The sequence below is a fragment of the Acomys minous genome (genome assembly GCF_964271855.1).
Source record: "Acomys minous genome assembly, chromosome: 4".
NCBI lineage: Eukaryota > Metazoa > Chordata > Mammalia > Rodentia > Muridae > Acomys > Acomys minous.
The window spans coordinates 4787963-4811838 of NC_140486.1; the positions used below are offsets into that span (position 1 = coordinate 4787963).

A 23876-nucleotide genomic window follows, 5' to 3' on the forward strand; every position below is an offset into this window, starting at 1 on the left:
TCTTAATTGGCTTTTGCTTGTTTTGGCTACTCAAAAGTTGTACAAGTTGATGTTGTAAGATTCATTATTCCAGCATCACACTGCAGGAATCAGCTGTGGCGGTGAATGGTCCTGTATTTGAAGAGAAGGTTAAAATATGAGATGCAGATTTTGAAGTAAAAGATTGAGATTAAACAAAATAGCATGGATTAATTAAAGATCACAAGAAAGCTTAATAATGAAACTAACTTCAGATGTTGAGAATGAGCTCTGCCCTGTCATTTTGATTCTTTCAGATAGGAGGAAATACTATTCATGATTTGAGGTATCAGCATATTTACTTTCAGAGACACTTGATTATTGCATGGAGGTCCAGAACCCTCAGTTCTGATGATTCTTTTCTTTCTTTCTGTCCACATTTTCACACTTGTGGGATACTTTTGTGATGAAAAAAATTGTCTGGATTTCGTTCACATTAGCAGAATTGGCCATTGACTCATTATTTTTCATGAGCATTATGTTCTTTATTCATCAGCAGGAATTGCATGGTAAGCTTCATTACGTTCTTCCCTCCACCAGCCCCATTCCCGTGTCCAACTGCATGGCTGATGTCATATCCTGCCCATTGCCTTGCTGTGGAAATGGTTCTGACTGTGTCTCTAACTTATATCACCTTAGATGAGTCTCTAAGCCGAGCTGAGACTGGGGGAAGGATGTATTGTGACATAAGTGCTAATAGTATGTGGTCTTCAAAGACTATTTCATGGTTCATAGTAAAGTGCCCGAGCCTGGCTTTGAGCCACCTGTGAATTGTTGGGTTCTTACAGTAGCATTCTTATCTAATAGTGGAGGTGTACTATTTACTCTAGAGTGCCATTTTGAGGAGTAAATAGAGACTTTTTCTTCAGTATCTGAGAGAGCACGTTTCAAATGAAAAGTTGTGTGCCGTGCAGGTGATGTGCTCATGGCCAGCCATTGTATGCTGTGACTCAGTCAAGCAGTGTGCAAATCGTGGACTGCCTGTTATGGAGACACTAGAGAAGGATCCATGTAAACCTAGCTCACAGCATCACTGCCCCTGACCATCAGACTCCATATCTGTTCCTTGAGTGGATGTGTACTTATGATGTGATTCGGACATCATCAGCGGCTAACATGAGTTGTTGCTCATGTTAGTTTCATGGGTTTATATAAAAAAGTGACCAACTCATTCTTTAATTTTAAATAGAGCACAAGTGATAGGAATGTTCACAGTACCTCCTGCTGTTTTTCATATTTATATGTGGCCTTTTGAAATATGTCCAGATACCTGTACATTGACATTCTTCTGATGTACATATTAGGTTGAATTGTTTGATATGAGTCATGAAAATTTAGGACGGAGGCCCACCTGTGTGTGAGCGGAGTGCAAGGACAAGAGTGTTGCATGAGGTGTGTGCATGGCAATTGGTCCCGGTGACCAAGATTAATGAAACTCAGATGGGTTGTAATTAGTGCAGCAGCAGTCATCAATTATCTAGTGAACACAAATATTGTTATATTTGGGAAATTCTTGATTTATTTTATTTCATTGGCCAGCAGATTTAGATGAATGAGTTCTCATCATAAGCATTCTGAGAAAAATCGCCAGAGGCCACAGTTTATTATTTAGGACACAATCACCGAGAGCGAACAATACAGGACAAAATGTTGTAAAGTGTTGTAAACATGATTTGGGATTTCTTCTGAGTCATTTGGCATATGCAAGTTGCCAAAAGCATCAGGACATCCTTAACAAACTCCTCAGTAGTCTTTGTAAGATGGCACCCTCAGCTGTCACTGCCCAGAGAATGACTCTGGCATAGTTCAGCCTGCATGCACTTGAAACAGGCTGCAGCCTCATGGCTGTGTCACATGGTCGTCTTCACCTGCCCTTTAGGGACATGTTCCAGCAGAATCGACAGCTTCCTGCACTGTCACCAAGCAGGACAACTTAGCCCTTTTAAGATTACACGTCTGTACTTATCTAAGTGTACATGCAGCACACCTGTGACAGCATAGACACATGTGCACTCACATGTACTTGTTGTGGATTTAATTTCATTTTACACTAATTTTCCACTGTATAATACAGAATCACTAAGATTTTTGCAAATGTTTAAGGGGAAAATTATTATTTATACTCTTTTAAAAGGTATATGACACTATTATGTCAAGTTGGCAACCAGATTTATCAAACTAAGATTATTTTAACATTTCTCATTTAAATATGAAGCAATTATCTCTCATCATTTGAATGAAGACTATCTATAGAGAGAGCACTTTTTATATTAAATATAACAATATAATTTTAGAAAAGTATTTTCTTCAGCTGCCTAACTTTATCTTCTAAACCCTGAACCTTAGTGAAAATCTGGTCCCTCTCTCCCTAGCATGTGAGCTGTGTCTCCGCACTTCATCCTAGTAGCCATCCCTGTTCCTCTCTTACTCCATAGAATAAATAAAGATACTGAACTCAGGCTCCCTGACTGTACATTGCTGAGCCTAATGGAGTGGCCAGAGTGTCTGGTCTGAAGAGCCTGTATAAATCATAATCACAGACTAGTCAAGAATCTGTCACCAGTGACACTTTCAAGGTCTGTGGCAGATAATCAATTGATTAAAATGTTTTACATATGAAATATATTCATTAATTTTTTTCTAAATCTTGTACTCCATGAGATTTTTGTTTATTATATAATTTCACAGACAACATCTCCTTAAGTGAATTAGTCAGATTAATTATTACCATACTTTAATCCAAATTGTGGACCCTTAGGACTTTCCTAAGTGTTCAATGTCCCTATTCACATATGTAAATCCTGGTTCTTGCTGAGAAGACCCACCTTTGTCCTTAGGCAAAAGATGCTTGAAAAGCTTCAGTGTCCTTTGTACTGAAGAAACAAGTGACTGCTGAGTTTAATTTGTCAGGGTATTTGCAGTTAATGCTGCTGGCTCGTTTGCTATAAGAGTTTACAAATCCTGTGCTTTCTGTGCGTACTTTTATGGCCTGCATGCTTCATAGGATCATTCACAGGAGCATGTTTTGTTCATGGTATCAAGGCTGTAAGAAAACAGATCTTATTTTGATGCATTGTTTGTGTGTGAAATAGACAACTTTTTTTGTTTTTTGTTTTGGTTTCTTCACACAGGTAGGCCATATTCAAAATGTCCCTTTTAATTGAATTTCTTCTTCTTCTTCTTTTTTTTTTTAATGAGATTGATCGGTAGTTTGTTGTGGGATTGTTTTTCTTTTCCTTGTCCAGTGCTGGAGCCAGAGCCCAGGCTTTCACATGGGAGGCAGATAGTCTACCACTGAGCTGTGTCTCCAGCTCTTTAGTTGGTCAGGAAGACTCAGACCCCACCAGCACAGTGCTTTCTGTCTTTTCGTGGCCACACTCTGTCATCATTATTTGACTCACTTGCATATGTGTAGTTGCTAGTCTCTTGTTTATCCAGCTACCTGCCTGAAAATATAGTATATCAGTAGTTAAGGTTTGATGTACAAAAGAAAGACCTGCTGGCCCTTCCAGGCTTCTAGACAGAAAAGAGGTGGCAAGCAGCAGTGTGGGTTGGACCAGTAGTTAGAGATATAGTAAAGACAAGTAGTAAAGACAAGAATTAAACAAATTCAATCCATGTTTTAGAATGTATTATTTATTTGCTAGTCTCTTGATGCTTACTACAACATATTCAACAGTGCTTAAGTGTTTGGTAGAAGATGGGTGACTAGGTCCACAGTGGCTCAGCCAAGTGTGTGGTTCTGCTTTGCTTTAGTATTCTAAGTCGCTGTGCCTATCCTTGGTACAGGAGGTATAGGGAAGTTTTATAACTAAAAGAGCCCAAAGTGGGGCTCAACAGGATAGTTTTACTGTTGTGTTGAAACTTATGCACATGAAGGAGTTTCATTTCCCTCCTCAATCATGAGTTATGTTGAATTGGTTTATAAGGTTATTATTTCCTCTGAGACTGGCTCTGCTGATTATAAAATTGTCATCTACCTGTGTGGAGATGACAGCAGTGAACATTGTTTATATTTGTAATTTATCACAAACATAATGTCAGAGGATGCAGAATATGGTATTGAGATGGAAGCTAGGGCCAAGCACTGCTAGCAGCTTATGACGTAGAACCTGTTCGTTGTCTGTCCTGTTGACTTTATGCTGTTACAAACTGGTGTTTATAGCTTAGAACATGTTACTTTCTCCTTAGACTATTCCTCTGTTTTATTGACACTTATTTTGGAAGTTCACTTGTGAATACTGTACTTATATTCTTTCCACGCTTCCTTCTTACTTCTCCACCTCCCGTATTCTCTTCCACTTTCTCTTCTTTTTACATTATTAGTGTTATATACTCATGTATGCACGTAAGTACAACTTGCTGAGACTATTTAATATTGTATATGTGTATGTGTTTAAAGTTGACTTCTTGGGTTTCAATAACCTATTAGGCTAGCATTCTCCCTCCCAGCAGCTGTTAACAGTCTGTAGCTCGTTATCTGGGTCCTTGTGAGATGGTCATGCCACATTCGCATGTCAGCTGGCATCACCACTGTGCATGCCTTGTTTGAGGCAATCATATTGTGGGATTTTATGGGAGCAATTTCCTTCTCGTGTTGAGAATATACTCTTTTTATTCTTAATTTGTTATTCTTAGTTTCTCTTTGTTTTAGGACAGCCTACTTTATGTTTTTTTTTAAATATCTGTATTATCTTGGAAACTAAAATCAGATAAGTTTAAAAATGTCTACTTCTCCATTAGTAGATTGTGTTGGGTTGCACTGATGTCTAAGAGTATGAGCTCAAGCTCTGATGTGCAGTGTTTTTAAAGCATGTTCTACGTAGGTTTTCCCAAGAGTCTTTGCAGCTACAGTCTGTAGACTAGGTACATTCATAGCAAATTTTATGCCAACTTTTATTCATGTATAAAGAAACATGCCAAATCATGTGTTTTGTTGATGCTTATTGCTGGAAAATAGTATTCAAAATCTGACCCATAATTTAACAAGAATAAATAATAAAACAATATTTATAAAGTATGCTGATATTTAATGTGTATTATTATTTCTAATCCTTTGAGAATATGTGCCCCTTGCTTAAATCTCCCCAAATTGTGTACTTTTATAGAAATAACAAGTGTGTTCTGGCAAATATTTCCTCAGCTTTCATGTTAGGAATGCATCTTACTGGAAATTATGTGTATTTATTTGGAGCTTCTCTTGTTTCTTGTTTATGTAGCTATGAAGAAAGGAGGCAGAAACACTAATAGCAGAAGATATTTGGTGTGGGAGTTATTCTTTATGCTTTTGCTTTCTCTTATTCACTTCAACTTGGTACATACTTTTTACTGAAAGGCATGTGGAGAACTGACACATTAGCACTTTGTCACCGTCTATGACGACACCCTTACAGTAAGATTCTTTCCTTTGTTTATAGAATTTAAGCGTCTTGATGATTAGAACTTTTTTCTTTATTTTCAGAATAAAATTGTTCTGTACTGAGTTTTCTTGTGGTGAGGAGAAAGAAATAAAAGCAACCCTAGTTTCTATTACAAATTATCATAAATATTGGAGATGCGGATTTTTCTTAGGTCATTAGCATATCATGCTGCGACCCACACCAGAATGTACCATTAACAAAGCAGCCTTCATGTAATTAATGTAAATAATATGGAACTACAGCTTGAGTTACCCAGTCAGCCTTGGCAAAAAGCATTTGTCATAACGCATCGTCTAAGGAGCTCAGCCTGAATTCAAATTCAACTTCATGGGCTTGCCCCTTTATTTTTTATTTTTTTGCTCACGCTATAAATTTTTGTGAAACACTTATGACTATAAATTTCTTTGGAACACCTACATGGGAGAAGAGAGCAATCCAATAAGCTGAAATTAAAATTTTATTATTTACAGTGCTTCTGCTGGTGAGGACAATTAGTATCTTCAGAGCCCATAGATGCAGATGCTGGGAAGGAGCCGAGGGCCTCTCCTGTCCCGTCCTCATCTGCTGCAGCAAATCTAAAGGATGGTCCTGTCGCCATTTGCTGCGATTGCCCTCTGACTCCAAAACACAGAGGAGCATTGTAAATTTTTCATGAAGATGTTTCAGTCTGTAAAATAGCAAACAGGAATAATGTTTTAAATGCAATCATTGTCAAGTTTGAACAATGTAATTTATCAAGAGAGCAGTTTGTACTATATAATAAGTTTCATATATTAATACAATTTTTCATCTGATGTCAGGCTTCTGATTTATGAATAGCCCATGATCTAAGGTGATCATTGAATTATAATTCACGTAATAAGAAGCCAGGAATAAGACCCTAGAACTGCTACCCTGGATTAGCTTCCATGCCACCAAGCCAATTTACTAAACAACCGTGGGCTAAATGATACAGTTTTTCTAATTCAAAGAAGGCACTCGTTAATTAGATAAAGGCTAAAGCTCTCATTATTTTTAAATGATTTAAGAACGGGTAAAGATCTTACAGCGTATACTGAAGCTCTAATAGTTCTCTGCTTACTGCCTTGTAATAAGAGCATTAAAGACAGATGGGCAAGGCCGATTTAAACCAATTACAGTGTTTCATGAGCACCCGTAGCAATGACTGTCTGTAGGCATCAGATGCTAATACTGAACAGGTTTCAGATGACTAAAGCAGCATTGATTAATGTAATTTGTGAATAATTTGTTTCTTTCTGCTAATTTCAGGAGAAAAATCACAACCCTGGACTGCAGTATAGTTCTTGAGATGCTCTGTAGTAGCCAGTAGTAGGTGCACTCAAAGTCTCAGTCAGGCCCGAGGAGGAGAGGGATGCAGCGCCTTCCATTCCACTTGCACCTGCTAGGTGCTAGGCAGTGAGCTGGCCTCTAGGAAAATCCACAGCCCATGGTTGTGTCCTGTTAGTATTTTCATTTTGGGGATGGCAAATGAATAATATATTTTGGAAAAGCAATTGAACAGTTATCAGCCATTTGTTTAAAAACAAAGAAAATACATTAAAAAGTCCTCATCTACCTATGTTTGATAAATGACTACTTGATTCTTTTTCCATAGTTTTTGTCTGAGTTTATATACTCATATTTCATGCAGATGGCAAGTGCCTTTTATGTTACCTTGATATTATCTTCGTTAAGTATTTGTTCTCTCATCCTTTTCTCTACTTTCTACTGCCTTTGTTTTCTTAAAAATAATAGATGTCATGAGCATTTTTGATTAAGCATCCAATTGTCCATGTTTTCTTTTTTTATCATTTATTTTTTTATTAATTTATTCTTGTTACATCTCAATGGTTATCCCATCCCTTGTATCCTCCCATTCTTCTCTCCCTCCCATTTTCCCCTTACTCCCCTCCCCTGTGACTGTTCCTGAGGGGGATGACCTCCCCCTGTATGTGCTCATAGGGTATCAAGTCTCTTGATTTAAATAATTTACACTTTTAACCCTCAAATAAACTTTTCCTTAAGCACCACAGACGCTCTGCTCTTCAGTTGTGTCTCCTTTTATCCTCCTCGAAGTGTTTGCTCCTTTGTTACTGCGGTGCTCTCACAGGGATCTCATGTGGTTTGTAGAAACCATCTCCTTTATACTAGCTTCAAGAATTGTCCTTGTGCGTTAATATAGTTTGGTGGCATTAGCTCCTTAAAGCTGCTGTGTGTCAACTAATCCAGCCTTTGAAGGGAGGGGAGCCGTGGTCCTGCTGCTCTGCTTTCCTTCCACCTTCCTGCCTCAGTAGGCCACTGACTGCAGCCTCTGGGTTTCTTCTCACATTTCCCTTTCTTCATTAATACAGATTTTCCTTGGATCTTTAAAAGTTGTTGGGTGCAAGCTAGCAGTAAAGATAGGAAGTCAGAAAGGAAGACACACGTATACCAAAGACTTCAAAACCATTGTGCCATTTCATCTTTAAAAACAGCTTTCCTTCCATGAACAGCAAGCTATGCTATGAATGGACCTGAGAAGAAGGTATTTGTTATAGTAACTCCTGACCTGTTTAATAAGTACTCAAACTGGGTAGTGGAGTTTTTATTGTGCTTTGCAGTATATGGTTATGAAGTGTGGTACATAATAAAGTAAAAGCAATAACATTGATATTTCTGAGGGATCCATCAGAGCTGACCTGCAGCAACATATTTCATCTGGTTTGTCTGCTGTGAATGTTTGAATGTTATTGCTGAAATTACTAGAAACAAAATTGTGTCTGTGACTTCTGGCTGTTTACCACTGTAAGACGCCTCACCCTCTTTAACTCTCAAGCCGATTCTTACGACAACTTCTTTGTGTTGGTGTCAAGAGACAAATGAAACAGAAAAATGTAGTGTTTCGCAGCAAGGCATTTTAAGCTGAATGTTAACAGGTAACTCTGAGAGGGGATGGGAAAGGATGGATGAATTTTAGATAAATTCAGGTTTTATCTGTGCAAAGTTTTGGTATGTGTTTCACACACACACAAAAATCATTAAGTTAGATTGAGATGGATTTTGTGAGCCATCGGGAAGATAGCTAAAAACGAACTATCGCGTGTGTGATAGAGCATATTGTTCCAGGCGTACGGCTGTTCGCTGTAGACTGACTTTTGAATCTCTGAAAAGAAAAATTGTTGCTTTGAAACGTAACCTCTGTGTGTGTGTCCCTCTTGTCCCTCCGGTTTCCCACATGATGGAGAGGGACTTCGCGCCCTGGTTACCTTTGTGTTTCCCAGCAGCCGTCCAGCCTGGCTCTGAGGAAATGTTTAAGATGCAGTGGTTTAGTTTTTAGTAAGGATACCTGGGATCTTTTCCATCAGCAGCTTCCAAATAGTGTGAGACCACTAAAAAAAAAAAATGTGGATCTAAGATTTTCAGTAGTGTCTTTCTGTAACTGTTGCCTATTTTTCTCTTAAAAGAAACTGTGTCATTGTTGATCAGCTGTGCTACCTTCCATGAAAGGCGAGTGTTGTACTTACTGACAAGTGTACAGTTATTAAGTAACTAAAACACATAACTTAGAACTGGGCTCCACTAGACTGCAGTGCCGTGACCACATGGCAGTGGGAAATAATGTTCCTACCTTAGTGTTGCTGTCGCTAGATCCTAGTCAGAAACGTGTAGTCCTTAGTTGCTGGCAGTCTCATGCTTCTACAGATGAGGATTTTCACCAGCAATCCTATTGCTGCTAACGAGTGTGCCAAACTGTATTTTGGACTCATAGACAGACAGCAGTGGGTTGGCTTTATGAGTTTTGGGTTGCTGTACTGGAAGCAAAGATGCTAATTGGCAGCAGATACATTTTAAAACACCATTTCACCTCAGTGCTCTGCTTTGATGTGACTGTGATCAATCATTGCTGTGTCCTTTCTGGGATGGCAGCTAGAAAGATAGTAAGTAATAAAGGAATAGTTTGTATGGCATGTTTTCTTTTAATTTTATAAGTAAAATCATTAGCTTAACTGCCCCCACCCTGAAAGCATTTACTCTTCAGTATTTGCCTCTGGAGCCATCAACTGTCCATGCCTGTCATGTCCACTAGTTCTCATGTAGCTGAGGATTCTGGGATTGAAAGAGCTGATTGGACCTCCAGCAAGTACGCTGATGTTAATCATCCGAGTGTGCAAGACAGAAAAGCTGATCGTTGGAAATTGCACTTTAAACTAAGACAGACTGTCAGTCTGTAGGCATGGTGGGGATGGCCTGCTTATGTAATCAGATACAAAACCTGGGAGGAAGCTGTCAGGCACACTTTTGTTGTGTAAGCAGCTGCAAACGGTGCTTTATCTGACAGACAGTGTGTAAATCTGTCCATGCAAAAGCCCAAATGTTTAGTTTGTTCCTAGTTACTGTAATAATCTTCTTATTCCTGTCTGCTGCTGCAGTGACATCACTTGGCAGCATGCGCTACAGACAGAGGCACGGATAAGACTCTGCTGTGTCAGTCATTTATCCCTTGATTGACAGGGAGATACAGAAGAATTTATTCGAGGTTTGCTTCAAGCTGAAGGAATAGACAACATGTTTCTGACAGGAATAACTTTATTTAGCTTGGCTATTTTATATCTTGTGTAAATGAATAGATTATATCATGTCTAATATAGCTTCTAAGAATAAATACACAGTAAGCACTGACAATATATATCCTGAGGCAATATTTTATTTAAAATGTATCTTTTAGATATATACTTTCATAGTTAAGAGTTATTTTATGGGCTTTTTTATTTGTGTTACATATCATGCTTTCTTTGTAATTTTAAAAATAAGTTCATTTTTAGTAACATACTGTGAATACTAATGATTTAATAAATGTGGGCAACTAACCTTTATTTTGAATCTTATTCTTGAAGTTAAATTGCTGTTTTAAGTTCTAATCATAGGTCTTTCATGCCACCAATATAAATATGAAGTTTGTATTTTCATACATGTGCTTAGTAAGGCTGGAGCACCCTTCCATGATTTAAAGCTTTGTGACTTACTAAGTACTGAGATGAATCACGTTATCTTTTATACTTACTGGCTGAGCAGCACAGTTCCAGGGATTTTCTTTAAAATTTCTTTAATATCATTTGGATTCTTTTATATTGTTATTAAGACCTTCATTTTTAATCTGATATCGAGAACTACAAATAATTGTTGGAAATACTTTTTATAATTTTAAGCAAATAAGAAAACCCCTTCCTCTGTGGCGTTACTTTAGGATTTGCTGGCATGAAGCCTGTCCTGAGCTCTCAGGGAGTGCTGCCTGTAGAGCAGCTGAGATGATGGTGCCTCTGTAGGTAGCTGTGTTTCCAGATGCTGCACCGCACTAATGCCACATCCAGATGTGACTGAGATCTGCCAGCTGTTCTCCAAAGAAGCCTGGCAACAATGATAAGAATAAAGAAAAAAGTTAATGTGTTAGGCCTGAAAAGCTATTAATCTTTTGGCATAAATGTTTAATTGCAGTCTAGCTATTTTGCCTATAAAATTGTAGTTGTTTTTATTTTGTTTGCCTGGCTACCTAAATTCAAATACACGTATGTGCCACTTTATTAAAATTTATGTTTTTGTTGTACAGTGTTGGTCTTCATATGGTCAACCTTTAGTTGGTTTTTGTCTCTATCAAAATCAAACCACCCAAGTTTTCAAGTTGAAAACTTTGAAACATTTGCCTTAAGAGCAATACAAATAATATAAAGACTTTCCTCTTTAGCTTGTTTTCTGTTTCTGTTTCTTGCCCACAGTATTAATTCCTAGTCAAATCTATGCTAAAAGTTAGCATTCTGTTGGAGACTTTTCTGCCTGGTAATTAAGGTGTACTAATATTTTTGTTTTTGCTGCTCCCTGGAGGAAATGTTCCTACTTCTCTTTTCACCTGAGCCTTCATTGGCAGCTCTGCTTCCACCACTTCTAACGCACGTGCGCTTAGAAGAGTGGCAGACGGCAGCCATCCGTGCGGACACACTTCCTACACAGACGAGAAAGGTCGGCCCCACACGGCAGGCCCAGTGTCCTCTGAGGCAGTTTGCAGCAGCAATCAGGACACGTTCTTTCTCTCACTGTTTTTAGCTCCAGTCTCTTAAGTTTTTGTGAATGCCATCATATAAGCTGCAGAAACATTCCCTCCTTATCTTCTGGCTGCATTCACATCATCACCTTTCTCTCCATCTTGTTGATAATATTTATTTTATGTTAAAATTAAAAGAAAACCACTCAACAGATCATATTGTTGCCATCTTTGCATTAAGTATTTTGAGGTGAGAGGATTAAAGTTCAAGGAATTACTTATTCTCAGATAACAGCTGCTGTCTGGCCACTTGCCTGTCTTTTTCCCCTCCCATTTACTTGAGACTTCTTGGTTGAACAATTAAGTGCCTAGTGTGAGGTATTGGTGCAATGTTATTATTTAGCTACCTTCTCGTATCTGCACTTCCGGTTTGGCACGATTATAGCTTTATATCTGACAGCAGGATTTGCTGGAATTTGGGGAGTGGGGACATGTTATATGTACAACAGTGTGGAAGGTTAAGCCTGGGTCTCACACATGCTACATTTGTGTTCACCTCTGAGACACACCCATTCCTTATATGTTGTTACTTGTTTGTGCAAGTGCATGCATGTGTGTGTTTGTTGAAAGTTGTTTCTTTTATCGCTGTTTGGGTTTTGGTAGGGTCCTGCCAGTGATTTGAATGGTTCTTCCTCCTCCTGCTCCTCCCCCCTTCTTCCTCCCTCCTCCTCCTCCTCCTCTCTTCTCCTCCTCCTCTCCTCTCCTTCCTTCTTCTTTCCTCCTTCCTCCTTCCCTCTCTTCTTTCCTCTTCCTCCTCCACCTCCCTCTTTCTCTTCTCTTCCTCTTCTCCTTCCTTCCCCCCTTCTCCCTCCTCCTCCTCTTTCCTCTGTAGCCATTGGGAATTTCAGTGGTAGAGTTTCACTGTTGGGGTTATTATGCTTTACTGATGATTGATTTCAAACTCACTGACCAAAGTAGAAACTAGAGCCAAGAGAACAGACAAGACATCAAAATCATAACCAAGTTATATTGGTTGCCCAAAAACTTTTCCTGCTTCTTCCATTGTATAGGGACCCCAAAATAGATCAAACATTAAAAATCGCCTGTGCTGTTCAGCACCCTTTAGAGAACACACACATATGGCACTGCATATATTTGAAAGTCAATGGTAAAGAGACACAGTGTTAAAGATGTCATCATCCAGCGTCTTAGAACCTGTGGCAGCTTCCACCGGACTGAACACTGAGGGCCACACCCTCCAGGGCCCTGTGCTTATTCCGCGTGTTCAGGTTCTCAGTTTAGCGAACGGTCCCTGGACTTAGCTGTCACCTTTCTGGCAGAAGTGTAAGACGTAGAAGAGTCCCCAGTGTCCCTGATGACTTCAGTCCCCAGTGTACTTTGCTTGCGTGCCCAGACTCTGCTGTGGCCTGGTCCCAGGTGTGGGACCCCTTTCCTTAGAGGCCTGACCCTCCTGCTGCTCTCATTTGTCTTTTTATTCTACTTGGGTACAGAAGAATTTTTATTCCCTATGTCAAGTAATTTCTCAGATTTTAAGTCATTTAAATAAAAAAAAGGTTTTTTAATAAAAAGCTTTTGTTTAGGTAGGTAGTTTTTCATTATCATTACCTCCAAAGCTGTTTGATGTTTTTACTTTATTCTTTCCCTGCCTGTAACTGAAAATTTATTTTCTATTGTGAATTTTATCTCAAAGCTTTCAGTTAAATTTTCGTTTTAATTTTCATACCATTCTACTTATGCCTAGTATAAATGCATTTTTTCGTGTGTATCCTTCCAGTTGGCTTTTTTTATGCACTTAATTATACTGGATTAAAATTCAATTTAATATTTTGAATGCTGGAAGGCATACAATAAATGATAATGTTATTCCACGTGGTCCTTTGTTTGAAATGTTGAAGATTTGATAGATTAGTATAAATGGTCTATATACAGTGTTTATAGATGCCTATACAAATTTATCTTTCACAGTCACTTAGATTATATGAGAAATAGTTAAATACTGCAAATCTATTTTGTGAAAAGAATTCACAGTTATAGACACCCAATTTTGAAAATAAAAATGTTCTTTGTACTGAAAGAAAACTAATTTAATATGCAGATGATTTACACTCCTTTTAAGAGATTTTCCTCCTTTATATATTGCTCAAATGCAAGTGTGCATCTCTCTCTCTCTCTCTCTCTCTCTCTCTATATATATATATATATATATATATATATATATTTACATTCTTTCATTACACTCAGAGTTTACACCAAATTATGTCATACGCTTGTCAGTAGAATATGTGCTAAAATTGATATAGAACTTGTTAGAAATTCAGTAGCTATTTTTTCCTCAATTGGACAATGGAACTTCTAAAACTTGCTTTTTGTATTAATATTTGTGTCACTCTTAAATTTATGATTTGGAAAAGAACAAACCAAATATATACCATATGATCTTGTGATGCATGTGTGTGCCAGAAGATTATAATTTAAAGCAGGCAGTGTTATACAGCATCTGGTGTAGCTACTGTACTGACTTTTTACCAAAGTAAAGTCCTGCTTAATGATGCCCCAGGCTGTTCACTCTATGCGGACTGTAATAGCTGCATGGTGGACTGTGGTCTCAGGAAGGAGCAGTTGTACTGGACCCTGAGGTCACTAGGTGGGCCGTCTCAGCCCTTCTAGCCAATCTGACTTTGAGCTGAAATGGTTCCTGAGGTTATCTGGCATGCTGGAAGGCCAAGATGTTGACAAATCCAAGACAAAGCAGTGTGCGAGATGGGAAAGCTACTGTTCTAGCTCCAGCAAATCTCACACCCACAGTAAAACAGGCCAGCCTTCTTTCTCTAAGTCTGGCCACCAGATTCAAATTTACAAAAAAAAAAAAAAAAAAAAAGTGTTCAGCTGGGTGGTAGTGGTGCACACCTCTAGCTGAGCACGTAGGAGGCAGAGATGCAAGTTTCTATGTTTGGGGCCACTCTAGTTTACATAGTGAGTTCTAGAACAGCCCAAGCTACAAAGAGAAACTCTGCCCCCCAAAACAAAAACAATAAACCAACAACAACAAAAATCCTGTGTCCAGAATTTAAACATAAAAACAGTTCATTTACAAAAAACACACGTAGACTGTCTGTGATGGTCTCTAGGACACACAGGCCAATGAGCAGGTCCCAGTATTACAGGAGTACTTTTGGGGGATTGAGGGGGTGCACAAGCATGCTTTGTTGGTAGAGATGTTAGTTTAGTGCTTGAAAGCTTATAGGAAGTGACACTGTGAATACACAGTGATGGCCATGTATGCAGATGCGAGAGTTCAATCTAGTCATGTAGGTAGATAGTGATTCTCGAAGGCTATTATAGTTACAACTCTTAATCTTACTGCTGTGACGATGCCCCAAACCATCCATGATCATCTCTGCTGTCTGTGGCTCGTTGAGAAATCCAGCAGGACTTTCAAAGAGCCCAGTAGTTCATCTTTGGCAAGGTGGGCCTGGCAATGGTTACTGGCAAAACTGTGTGGCTTTTCTACTGCTGGAGTCTCCGACAGTTGTAGAGCAGGCAGTTCTTCTGGCTTACTGATTACAGGACACGAGGGATCTGGACTGTAAGCTAAATGAAGAGATAGCTGTCCTTGCCAAGAAGCAGAGTCACGTGGTCCTGCTGAGGCACTGAGAGGTTGCCATGGAGCCCTGTGGAGCCTGACCTGGGCTTCTTTCTGCAGCCAGTTACCCCCCCCATCCCCCCCCACCCCGCCCCAGGTATCTCTTAACACTTCATTTCCAAGGAACTGAATGGTGTTGTCGAAAGGGCATGGCTGCATTCATCATTGGCCAGTAGCAGTTGCCATCATTTGTAGATCTAAAGTATATAAAGTAATAAACATTCCCTTGATGTACAGCTACAGCAATAAGGGAGGTCCTTACTGCAAGCTTCAGAGTGAGTTGGGCCAGAATATGGTGTTTAAGTAGGAGCAGTTTTATTGACAGCATTTACTATTATACTGTATCCGATTAAAATACTAAATTTTGAAAGAAACTAACATTCTCAGATTTAATTTATCTGTTTTATCTAATGCGACGGCTTGCTATGTTAAAAGTGTCCTCAAGCTGTGCTTGGCTGCTCATGCCTTACTCCACGTAGCCTACGGGCTGAGGAAGGAGAATCCGAGGTGGAAAGCTCTCTGGGTAACAGCAAGACTCTATCTTAACAAAGAATCATCAAGAAACATTTTTTCATGTCAAGATCCAGTTTTCAGCACTGAACACATTTCACAAGATATAATGGGATATAGCTAAGGACGCATGGGCTTTGCTCTAAGTCTACAGTGTCTAGAAGTTTGTTTATTACCCAGCTAAATGGATACATGAAGTCCAGCATAGTTCTCACAAAGGGCGATCTTTGGTAGTTTTCTCCCAGATAGTTACCTGTGTACACTGTGGCATGTGTGTTCTGTTTGGCACCTGTAAAGGATAAAAAAAAGCCACATTCAATCTCTGCAAACCATAATCATAACTGTAAAAAGCAAATGCTGAAAAGTGTGGGAAATAGAAAAGAAGAAAATGATTGCTAGTTATGGTTCCTACTGTCAAACCAGACTCCTCCAGCAGGCATCATCCCCATTGAATTCTGACTTGTAAACCAAGGGTTTTATTTCTGTGCTGGGCAGAAGGGACACTCCCCACCCTGTTGATCTGGTTGGCCCAAGCTCAAGCAGGCCACCTTCCTGCCTGTCCTCAGCACTGACCCTCAGATTGACCTCCGCGCTCACCCTCAGGCATCGCTGCTGTGCCAGTTGACTCACTAGGTTCTGTGCTCTCAGGTTCGATCAAAGCCACCTCCATCCACAAAAGCTTTTCTACCCAGTGTGCTCTTTGATACCTCTCCTCACAAAGTCCCTCATCGCACTTTGGCTGTGTTCTAATTATTTCCCTGACATCAGTGTTGATCACTAAGTCTTAGTCTCCTTCCTTTGGTGAATGAACATGCCTTTCTTTTATTTCTAGATTTATATGTAGAGTGAACTATTTCTAGACACATAGTAATTGCTAATGCATGCTCCTTTGTTGGTGGTTTTGGAAGCAACTTGCAGATTTTTACAATGTTTTCCCAGTATCCAGACATTAAAAGTTGGTCAACCAGGCACTTGGGATGAAAGTAGAAATAAGGATCAGAATGAATTTTGTCATTTTAGGTCAAATTATATATACCAGTAGAATAGTATCATATATTCTTCAAGCATTTATCCCTGGTTCAATATTTATAAATATGGTTTAAACTTTTTTTTAACCTAAATCCAGTATTTTCATAGCCAAGCTGAAGTAAAAAAGTTTCATTGTGTCCAAACTAGAGAATAGTGCCACCCTAATGTATACCTTGCTGTCTAGGATCTGACTTACATTGAGTTAAGCCGGCTTGCACCTCTCAGTAGCTGGGCCTGTGATACAGTTGGAGAGATAGCTCTGCAAAGGTGAGAGCAGCTTGGCGTAGGTTTCATTTACACTGTTCTCTCCCGGTGTTCTCAAGCTGCTCTTGTGAGTCCTTGTAAGAAACATAGCATTTCAGGATGACAGTGGCGCCTCAGCTCCCGAGGAGCAGCTGTATTGATCTTTCTGCTCCAATGCCACTGATCTGGAGCTGTTTGACCTTGTAGAGAGTCAGAGTGAGCTCCTTAGAGCTCAGGTGGAGAGGGTGTCACCTGCCCCCTATGGCTGCTCGGCCAAGCACAGTGTGCAGGCCAGACCAGATCCAGGTCTTTGGAACCCAGCCACCTTTGTCTACTTATTTAATGTCGTCAGCTGCCTTTGTGCTGTAGAGAGAGTTGTGAAGAGTGTGTCAAAGGTGTTCATGCCCCACAGGTCAAAACACTTAGTAGCATCTGGCCCTTCACTGAATTTATGGCCTGAGCTACCCATGTGTGCTAGTACTGGAAAGAGAACATGTGGCATCGTGGGAGGAAGCCCAGCCAAATCTTGTGGTGGCTTTGGTTAGACCAGAGCTTATGGCCTCTTTGTCAGAAAACTTAGATGGTAGCAAAGAGTGTTGAAAGGTGGACTCAACTCCCTCTGCAAATAGTGGCTGAGATCTTTGACTTTGTTCTCTTGAATGGCTCCTGTCTGGGTTGGTGTCAGGTCAGCTGAGGTCTGTGTATGATCAGAACTCTTCCTAGAAGTGATATTAAAACTGTTCTTAAGTTGATTTCAAAAGAAAAATAGGCCTTCACTTTTTGAAACATGAATGATATGCTCAGAAGTTTACAATGACACTCACCAGCATGGGTGGGGTTAAATTTCTTTCCCAACTAGTTAACAAGGATCTAGTCTGTTAATTAGGCTAATTATTGCCTGTTCATGGCAAAAATGCACTCAAAGCTCTTGGTTAAGTAGTAAGTTCCCTGAAGAACTGTGTAAAAGCCCTCAAGGGAGGCTTCCGACTCTGACTGGGAGGCCCACTGCAGCTGCAGAGCTGGGTTTAGTAATGGAGCCTGAGCCCCTCCCCTTAGCTTTTCGTGGTTTCTTGATATAAATTATGCTCACGTTTTTGTGCGCTCTGCAGTAGAGAACTCTCAAAATCTAGCCTAATTTTATAATCTAGGTGATTATATTATATCATATTGGACATATTTTTTCCACTCACCAACACCCGTGCACCTGCACAGATACCTGAAATAGATGGCCACCAGTGACCTAGGAGCTCAATACAGTCAGAGTGTCCTTTGAATTATTTATTAGACACACTAGTAAGAAATCTTATTTCCTTTGTAATTCCAAGTTGAACATTATAGTCAAAGCTTATCTAGAATTTTGACAGTAAAGCTGAAAGGCAACCAGGGTTACCATTGAAAATATTCAAATATTTACTTCTAATTCTCTTATTAATAGGGTTTAAATTCAGTTTTTTTATGGTGCTGCTCCTCTTCCTCCTCCTCTTTCTCTTCCTATTCCAACTCTTCTTCCTCTCCCTCCTCCTCTTTTCCAGCTTCTCCTCTCTTCCTCTCCCATCATGTTTTTCCCAACTCACCTGTTGTCTGCCCCAAAGCATTAGTGTCTCAGCACTGGGGTGGCTCCAGGTGCCGACAGGGTCATTGCAGCAGAATCCCTGGCACGTGCTCACTTTGCCTTCCGGCTGTGTGGGGCGGAGTCTCAGGGTGAGATGCCCCTGTGTGGGGCGGAGTCTCAGGGTGAGATGCCCCTGTGTGGGGCGGAGTCTCAGGGTGAGATGCCCCTGTGTGGGACGGGGTCTCAGCGTGAGATGCCCCTGTGTGGGACGGGGTCTCAGGGTGAGATGCCCCTGTGTGGGACGGGGTCTCAGCGTGAGATGCCCCTGTGTGGGACGGGGTCTCAGGGTGAGATGCCCCTGTGTGGGACGGGGTCTCAGCGTGAGATGCCCCTGTGTGGGACGGGGTCTCAGCGTGAGATGCCCCTGTGTGGGACGGGGTCTCAGCGTGAGATGCCCGTGTGGGACAGGGGTCTCAGCGTGAGATGCCCCTGTGTGGGACGGGGTCTCAGCGTGAGATGCCCCTGTGTGGGACGGGGTCTCAGCGTGAGATGCCCGTGTGGGACGGGGGTCTCAGCGTGAGATGCCCCTGTGTGGGACGGGGTCTCAGCGTGAGATGCCCCTGTGTGGGACGGGGTCTCAGCGTGAGATGCCCATGTGGCATGGGGGTCTCAGCGTGAGATGCCCGTGTGGGACGGGGTCTCAGGGTGAGATGCCCCTGTGGGGCCACTGATGCTGCAGCCCTCTCTGGGCTTGTCCTCTGTCTCTATGAGCTGCTTTGTTCAGGATAAGGATGATCACTCACTGTTCTGCAGAAATGTACGCAGTAACCCTACTGGGCAAAGACTTGTTCATGCTCATTTCATCTCCCAGTATGTCACTGGATCATTATTAAATTGTGGTCATTACAAAGGCTCCTTTTATTCTGAAGAAACTGCCTGTGCTTTGGTTGTATTTGAATAACTTAGAAATTGCTGAAATATTTATTTGTTCATTAAAATATTGTTCTAGGAATCAAACAAACCTTTTGTTGTTTATAGTACTACATTTTGTTTATTCATAAAGAAAATCCTTGCTTATTAATTGAAGTTATTATTTTTAATTGTAGAATGTTTCAAATGGGTCCACACTTCAATATCACAGCTTTGAAGGACAGCAACTATGGAGCTTTTTATTACATTGCAGGAGTTTAGCTTACTCCTCTACACTGACAGGCGTTCACCCATTTCTCCCTTTCTCTCCTGCGCCTGGTGAATGTGAGTTTGTGTGCTTTGCTACGGTGACTGCACTGCTGCAAGGGGCTATGTAGAGGATATAAGACTTACTGATTGTTTTATTAAATGTTTAATGTAAATTCTAAACTATTTGAAAGTACAGGATATACTTTAGCAGTTGTTAGCTGTAGTCTGTGTTGGAAGACAGGGCCCTGCCCGCCCCTCCTCCGTGCACAAGAAAGCCGTATCCGAATGTCACAGAATTGCTGCACACGGGCTTCGTCTGTGACACTTTGTGCAAACGATGCAACCTTTTGAGATTACTTGGTTTTTTTCAAAATAATTTATTTTATGTGCGTGTGTGTTTTTGACTGCCTGTATGTATGTGAACCATGTGTGAGCCTGGTGCTTGCAGAGGTCAGACAAAATCAGCGGCTCTTCTGGACAACTGGGAGCCACCCTGTGGGCACTGGAGAAAGAGCGCAGGTCCTCTGCGAGAGCAGCAGGTGCTCTTCCTCACTGAGCTATCCTTCCAGCCCCTCTAACTTCCTTTTAATGTTTGTATACCATTGAGATCTGTAAACATATGCTGATAAGTTAATCATTTTAATAGCATAAAGAGAATCCATTTTATCATTAAACCTACTCCCCCTCCTTAAGGCTGTTGAAATCTCAATTAGGGTAATTTATTTCATATAACTTTATGTATACAAATATCTCTCAGTGGCATATGCCTATCTATATTCTCCAGTGTAAAATTAAGGTTAGAGAAGCTCATTATTAAATTCAGCATTGCAAGATTATCAAAAAACACCAGTGAAAAATGACAATGATCCTCTTTTCTATTTTATAATATCAGATAATAAAGCTGACTTTTCAGAACACTTTCATCTTCATTCAGTGGTGAGATGTGTATAATTTTTATAAGTTTCTAATAATTATGATCTACTATCTTGGATTATATAACTTTCTAGTAGCATTTAAAGTTATAATCTGACAAAGATAAATATAAATTTTCCTTTAAAAATCATGACTCTTGTATTTTGGGAAGTTATAGAAGTAATTCAAAGTTCAATTTTGTTTTTTTGGTTTTTTTAACATAACATTTCTCCTGTTTAGCATTTCAAAATGAAGCAAATGTTCAAAATGTTTGTAGGTCCGAACATGTAAAGGTTAGTCACATAGCACATTTTACCTCACTGTTAATTCTTTGACTTTGTACAAGATGCTTAGCAGCATCCCAAGGAGAAATTTTCGTTTTGTTATATAGCTGACACAGGCTAGTGAGTACTGTCTCTTCAGCTTGACACTGACATGAGATGTGACTCCTGGTCTTTGGGTACATGGCAGCCCCTTCTCTTTGCTGTGCTCTTGTGCTGTAAAGGACAGGGCCAGAGCCTTCCCTCTATTTCAGCAGGGAGTTAACTGCACACCCCTCCCGCTGCGCCAGAACACTACACACGTTTGAGAACCCTCTTCCCTTTCTGAGTCCTTACAAGTTTGTACAGATGAGCTCTTAGTGGGCTCTGCCACTGCTGCCCACGGGGGCCAGGGCTTAATTAGTTTTAGCACCTTGGACTTCTCAGCCTAAGAACATCAGTGTCTTCACAGGGTTGCTAAAGGCAGTGCATGTGGCATTGTTGAAATGACTTCTCAAAATGTCCATTTCACCCTGTATTGTCTTCTGCCTTGAGAGGGTGCAGCAGGTGCAGTGCTGTTGTCTGCTGTGCTCACGCAGGGCTTCCTTTCTGGCTGTCATCTCTTTGTACTGACCAGTTACCCACCTTTGTCCATCTTTCTACCGACTTCTAATCTTCACAGTGAATTTTTACAGGCTGAATCTCTTTTTAAATTGCTCTAAGCAAAATACGCCTCCTTTAAACCACATAGAAAGCATTCATGGCCTTACCACTGCCATTGTAAGTCACTGGGCTTTGCATTAGCTCTGGTTCGGGGAGTGGGAACAGGAGGAGAGTGGGCTGTGTGTGCTGTATGGGTGCCTTCAGGGCTCTGTCTCGTCTCCTCCCAGTTCAGGGCTTTCTCCTGTATTTCCTGTTGCTGGCGCTCTCCCTCATCTCTCTCTTTCCAGTTGTCACCTGTCTTTCTGTGTCTGAGTTGTGTGTCCCTCTCTCTGGGGAGCCTCCAGTCTGCCCTGGCCTTTGCTTGCTCTTTGATTATGCTGTAATGGTGCTTTATATATCTCTGGCCTTGAGTTTATTTTTATGAGTGGTTTTCTCCCTTAGTAGCAGTTTTCTTGACATCCATATTTTTCTGATTTCTCTATACTTTCCAGAGCAATGTTCATAGAGTAGCAGATGGCCAGGTCTTTCTAAGAGGCTCCCAGAATGCCCCCCTGCTGCCCTGTAAACCAGGTACAATTTCAAGCCTCTCGTGGGTATGTTTCATGAGGGCTTCTCCAGGTCCGTGGAGAGCACCAGCTCTTCAGAGACCTCAGTCTTCACTGACGTTAGACTGGGCCTAAAACAAGTTCTATCTTGGAATACGTAACACAGAATTGATGTCAACCTAGGAGCCAGCCTGCATCCAAGTAGGTCTCAGTCTGTGTAAATGCAGCCCCTGCCGGCAGCGTTTACTTTCTCAATTTGCACAGTGCCTGAAAGAAGATTGGAGAGTGCAGTTTCCAGAAAGTCCAGTGGTGGCTTCACGTCTTTTTTTAAAATCTGGCTTTTGTCCTTTCTGGACAGGCATTGAGCTTAGGCTAACGTTTTTATTATGTATGAATAATAGACAGCACACACTGAGCTTGTGTAGATGTAATTTTGTTAAATGCACATCATGGTAGATTTAAAACTGAGGGATTTATTTTGTCATTCATAAAGTTGTAATACAGTCTGGAGAAGCTATTTGTTAAAGATAGCATCTACTTAACCTCCTTATTTATTTCTTGTAGGAGAAGGTTAGTTCCACAGTAAATACATGGAGAAATAAGTAGATAGGGGAATTTATCTTGGAAATAAGATTCCTGTCATGGTTTTGAAATGCTAAATGCATGAAGACCCGTCAAAGAGATATACGGACATGATATTTTTTCCAGTACATTTCAAGGTATTTAGTTATATATGTCATTCTCTAGTACGAGTCAGCAGTGATCAAATGGCACAGTGACTGCAGAGCCAGCCTGCGTTCATGGTGTGACAGTGTCTTCTCACATGTGTTGCGGAGAGCAGTAAACTGGCAGTTTGCTATTAATGAAACACTTCACATATGCTATGCCATTACTTAAATGTTTTTTATTTTTAACTTACATTGCATTCACATCATTACTTTGCTTTTTATAAAGCTTTATAAAAAGAAAGCTTTTTATAAAAGGTGATTTATAACTGGGTTCCCAGTATTTATGAAACTTAGTTGGTTTGTTAACATAATCTGCATGTAACACCAAATTAGTAGGTTCATTGCTTACAGCTCAGGATTCTTTTCCTGTCCTGAAAAAACTTTAGGAATTGATGAAAATCATGGAAATGTCTGTATATGAAAGTCTACATCTTGTAGAACCCCATATTGATAATGGAAAACTCAGTTATTAGATTCTTACGTTTTTCTTCAGGCTGCCTTGGTCTGTTTGTTGGTATAATACTTAAAGCTTTTAAAAATTGTATAATTTTAGTTTTAACTATTTTTAAATGTTTTTTACTTGATTGTTCATTATATTGAATTAATTTTTTGAGCACTATTGTTCATAGAGATTACTTAAAACTTGGTTGCATTAGAAACAGGAAGTAAATTGTGCGGATGGGTCAGTGAGTGCAGGTGAGAAGGGCAGAGGAGGCATGGAACATTCTTATGGCTCGTGCTCTGTGCCTCTAGGGGGGAGGATTCAAAGCTGAAGTAGAAATTTGAAGTATCTTCTTAAAGAGATATTGGCTTGCTATTTTCACATTTGTTTTATTATAGGAAATAATTAGGTTTTCTCTTTCTCAGTCTCATTTTAATGTTTAGGTTTTGTCTTTCATCTAAGTTTTCTATTCAGGCCTGACCATGTCTCACTGCTGAGATCATACAAGATTAGGCATGTTCAGGTGGTATGGCAGCAGACTTATTTTTGTTAGAGAAAACTATTTTGTATGTCCATGTCAACCACTCAGAGTGAACCTTCCATCAGGAACCATCTGGGTTCTCCCTTTTATCTCCAACGAGCATGGTGATTTGGGGCTGCTGGGCGCTTTCAGGAGTAGCTGTTCCAGCAGCCCAGCC

The 23876-nt window shown here is 40.3% G+C and overlaps 1 protein-coding gene across 3 annotated transcripts in view; it reads left to right on the plus strand.

The window, feature by feature from the left end:
• ZNF407 (zinc finger protein 407) overlaps window positions 1–23876 on the plus strand; it is a 381799-nt gene that overhangs the window by 196369 nt on the left and 161554 nt on the right. The window contains exon 5 of one of the 3 annotated variants that reach the window (XM_084780284.1): window positions 7790–7921. The exons of the other annotated variants lie outside the window; for them this stretch is intronic. Within the exon in view, the coding sequence (XP_084636410.1) occupies window positions 7790–7808 (19 nt within the window). The 3' untranslated portion in view covers window positions 7809–7921. Of the gene's footprint in view, window positions 1–7789; window positions 7922–23876 lie in introns of those variants that run through there. 3 annotated transcript variants of the gene reach the window in all.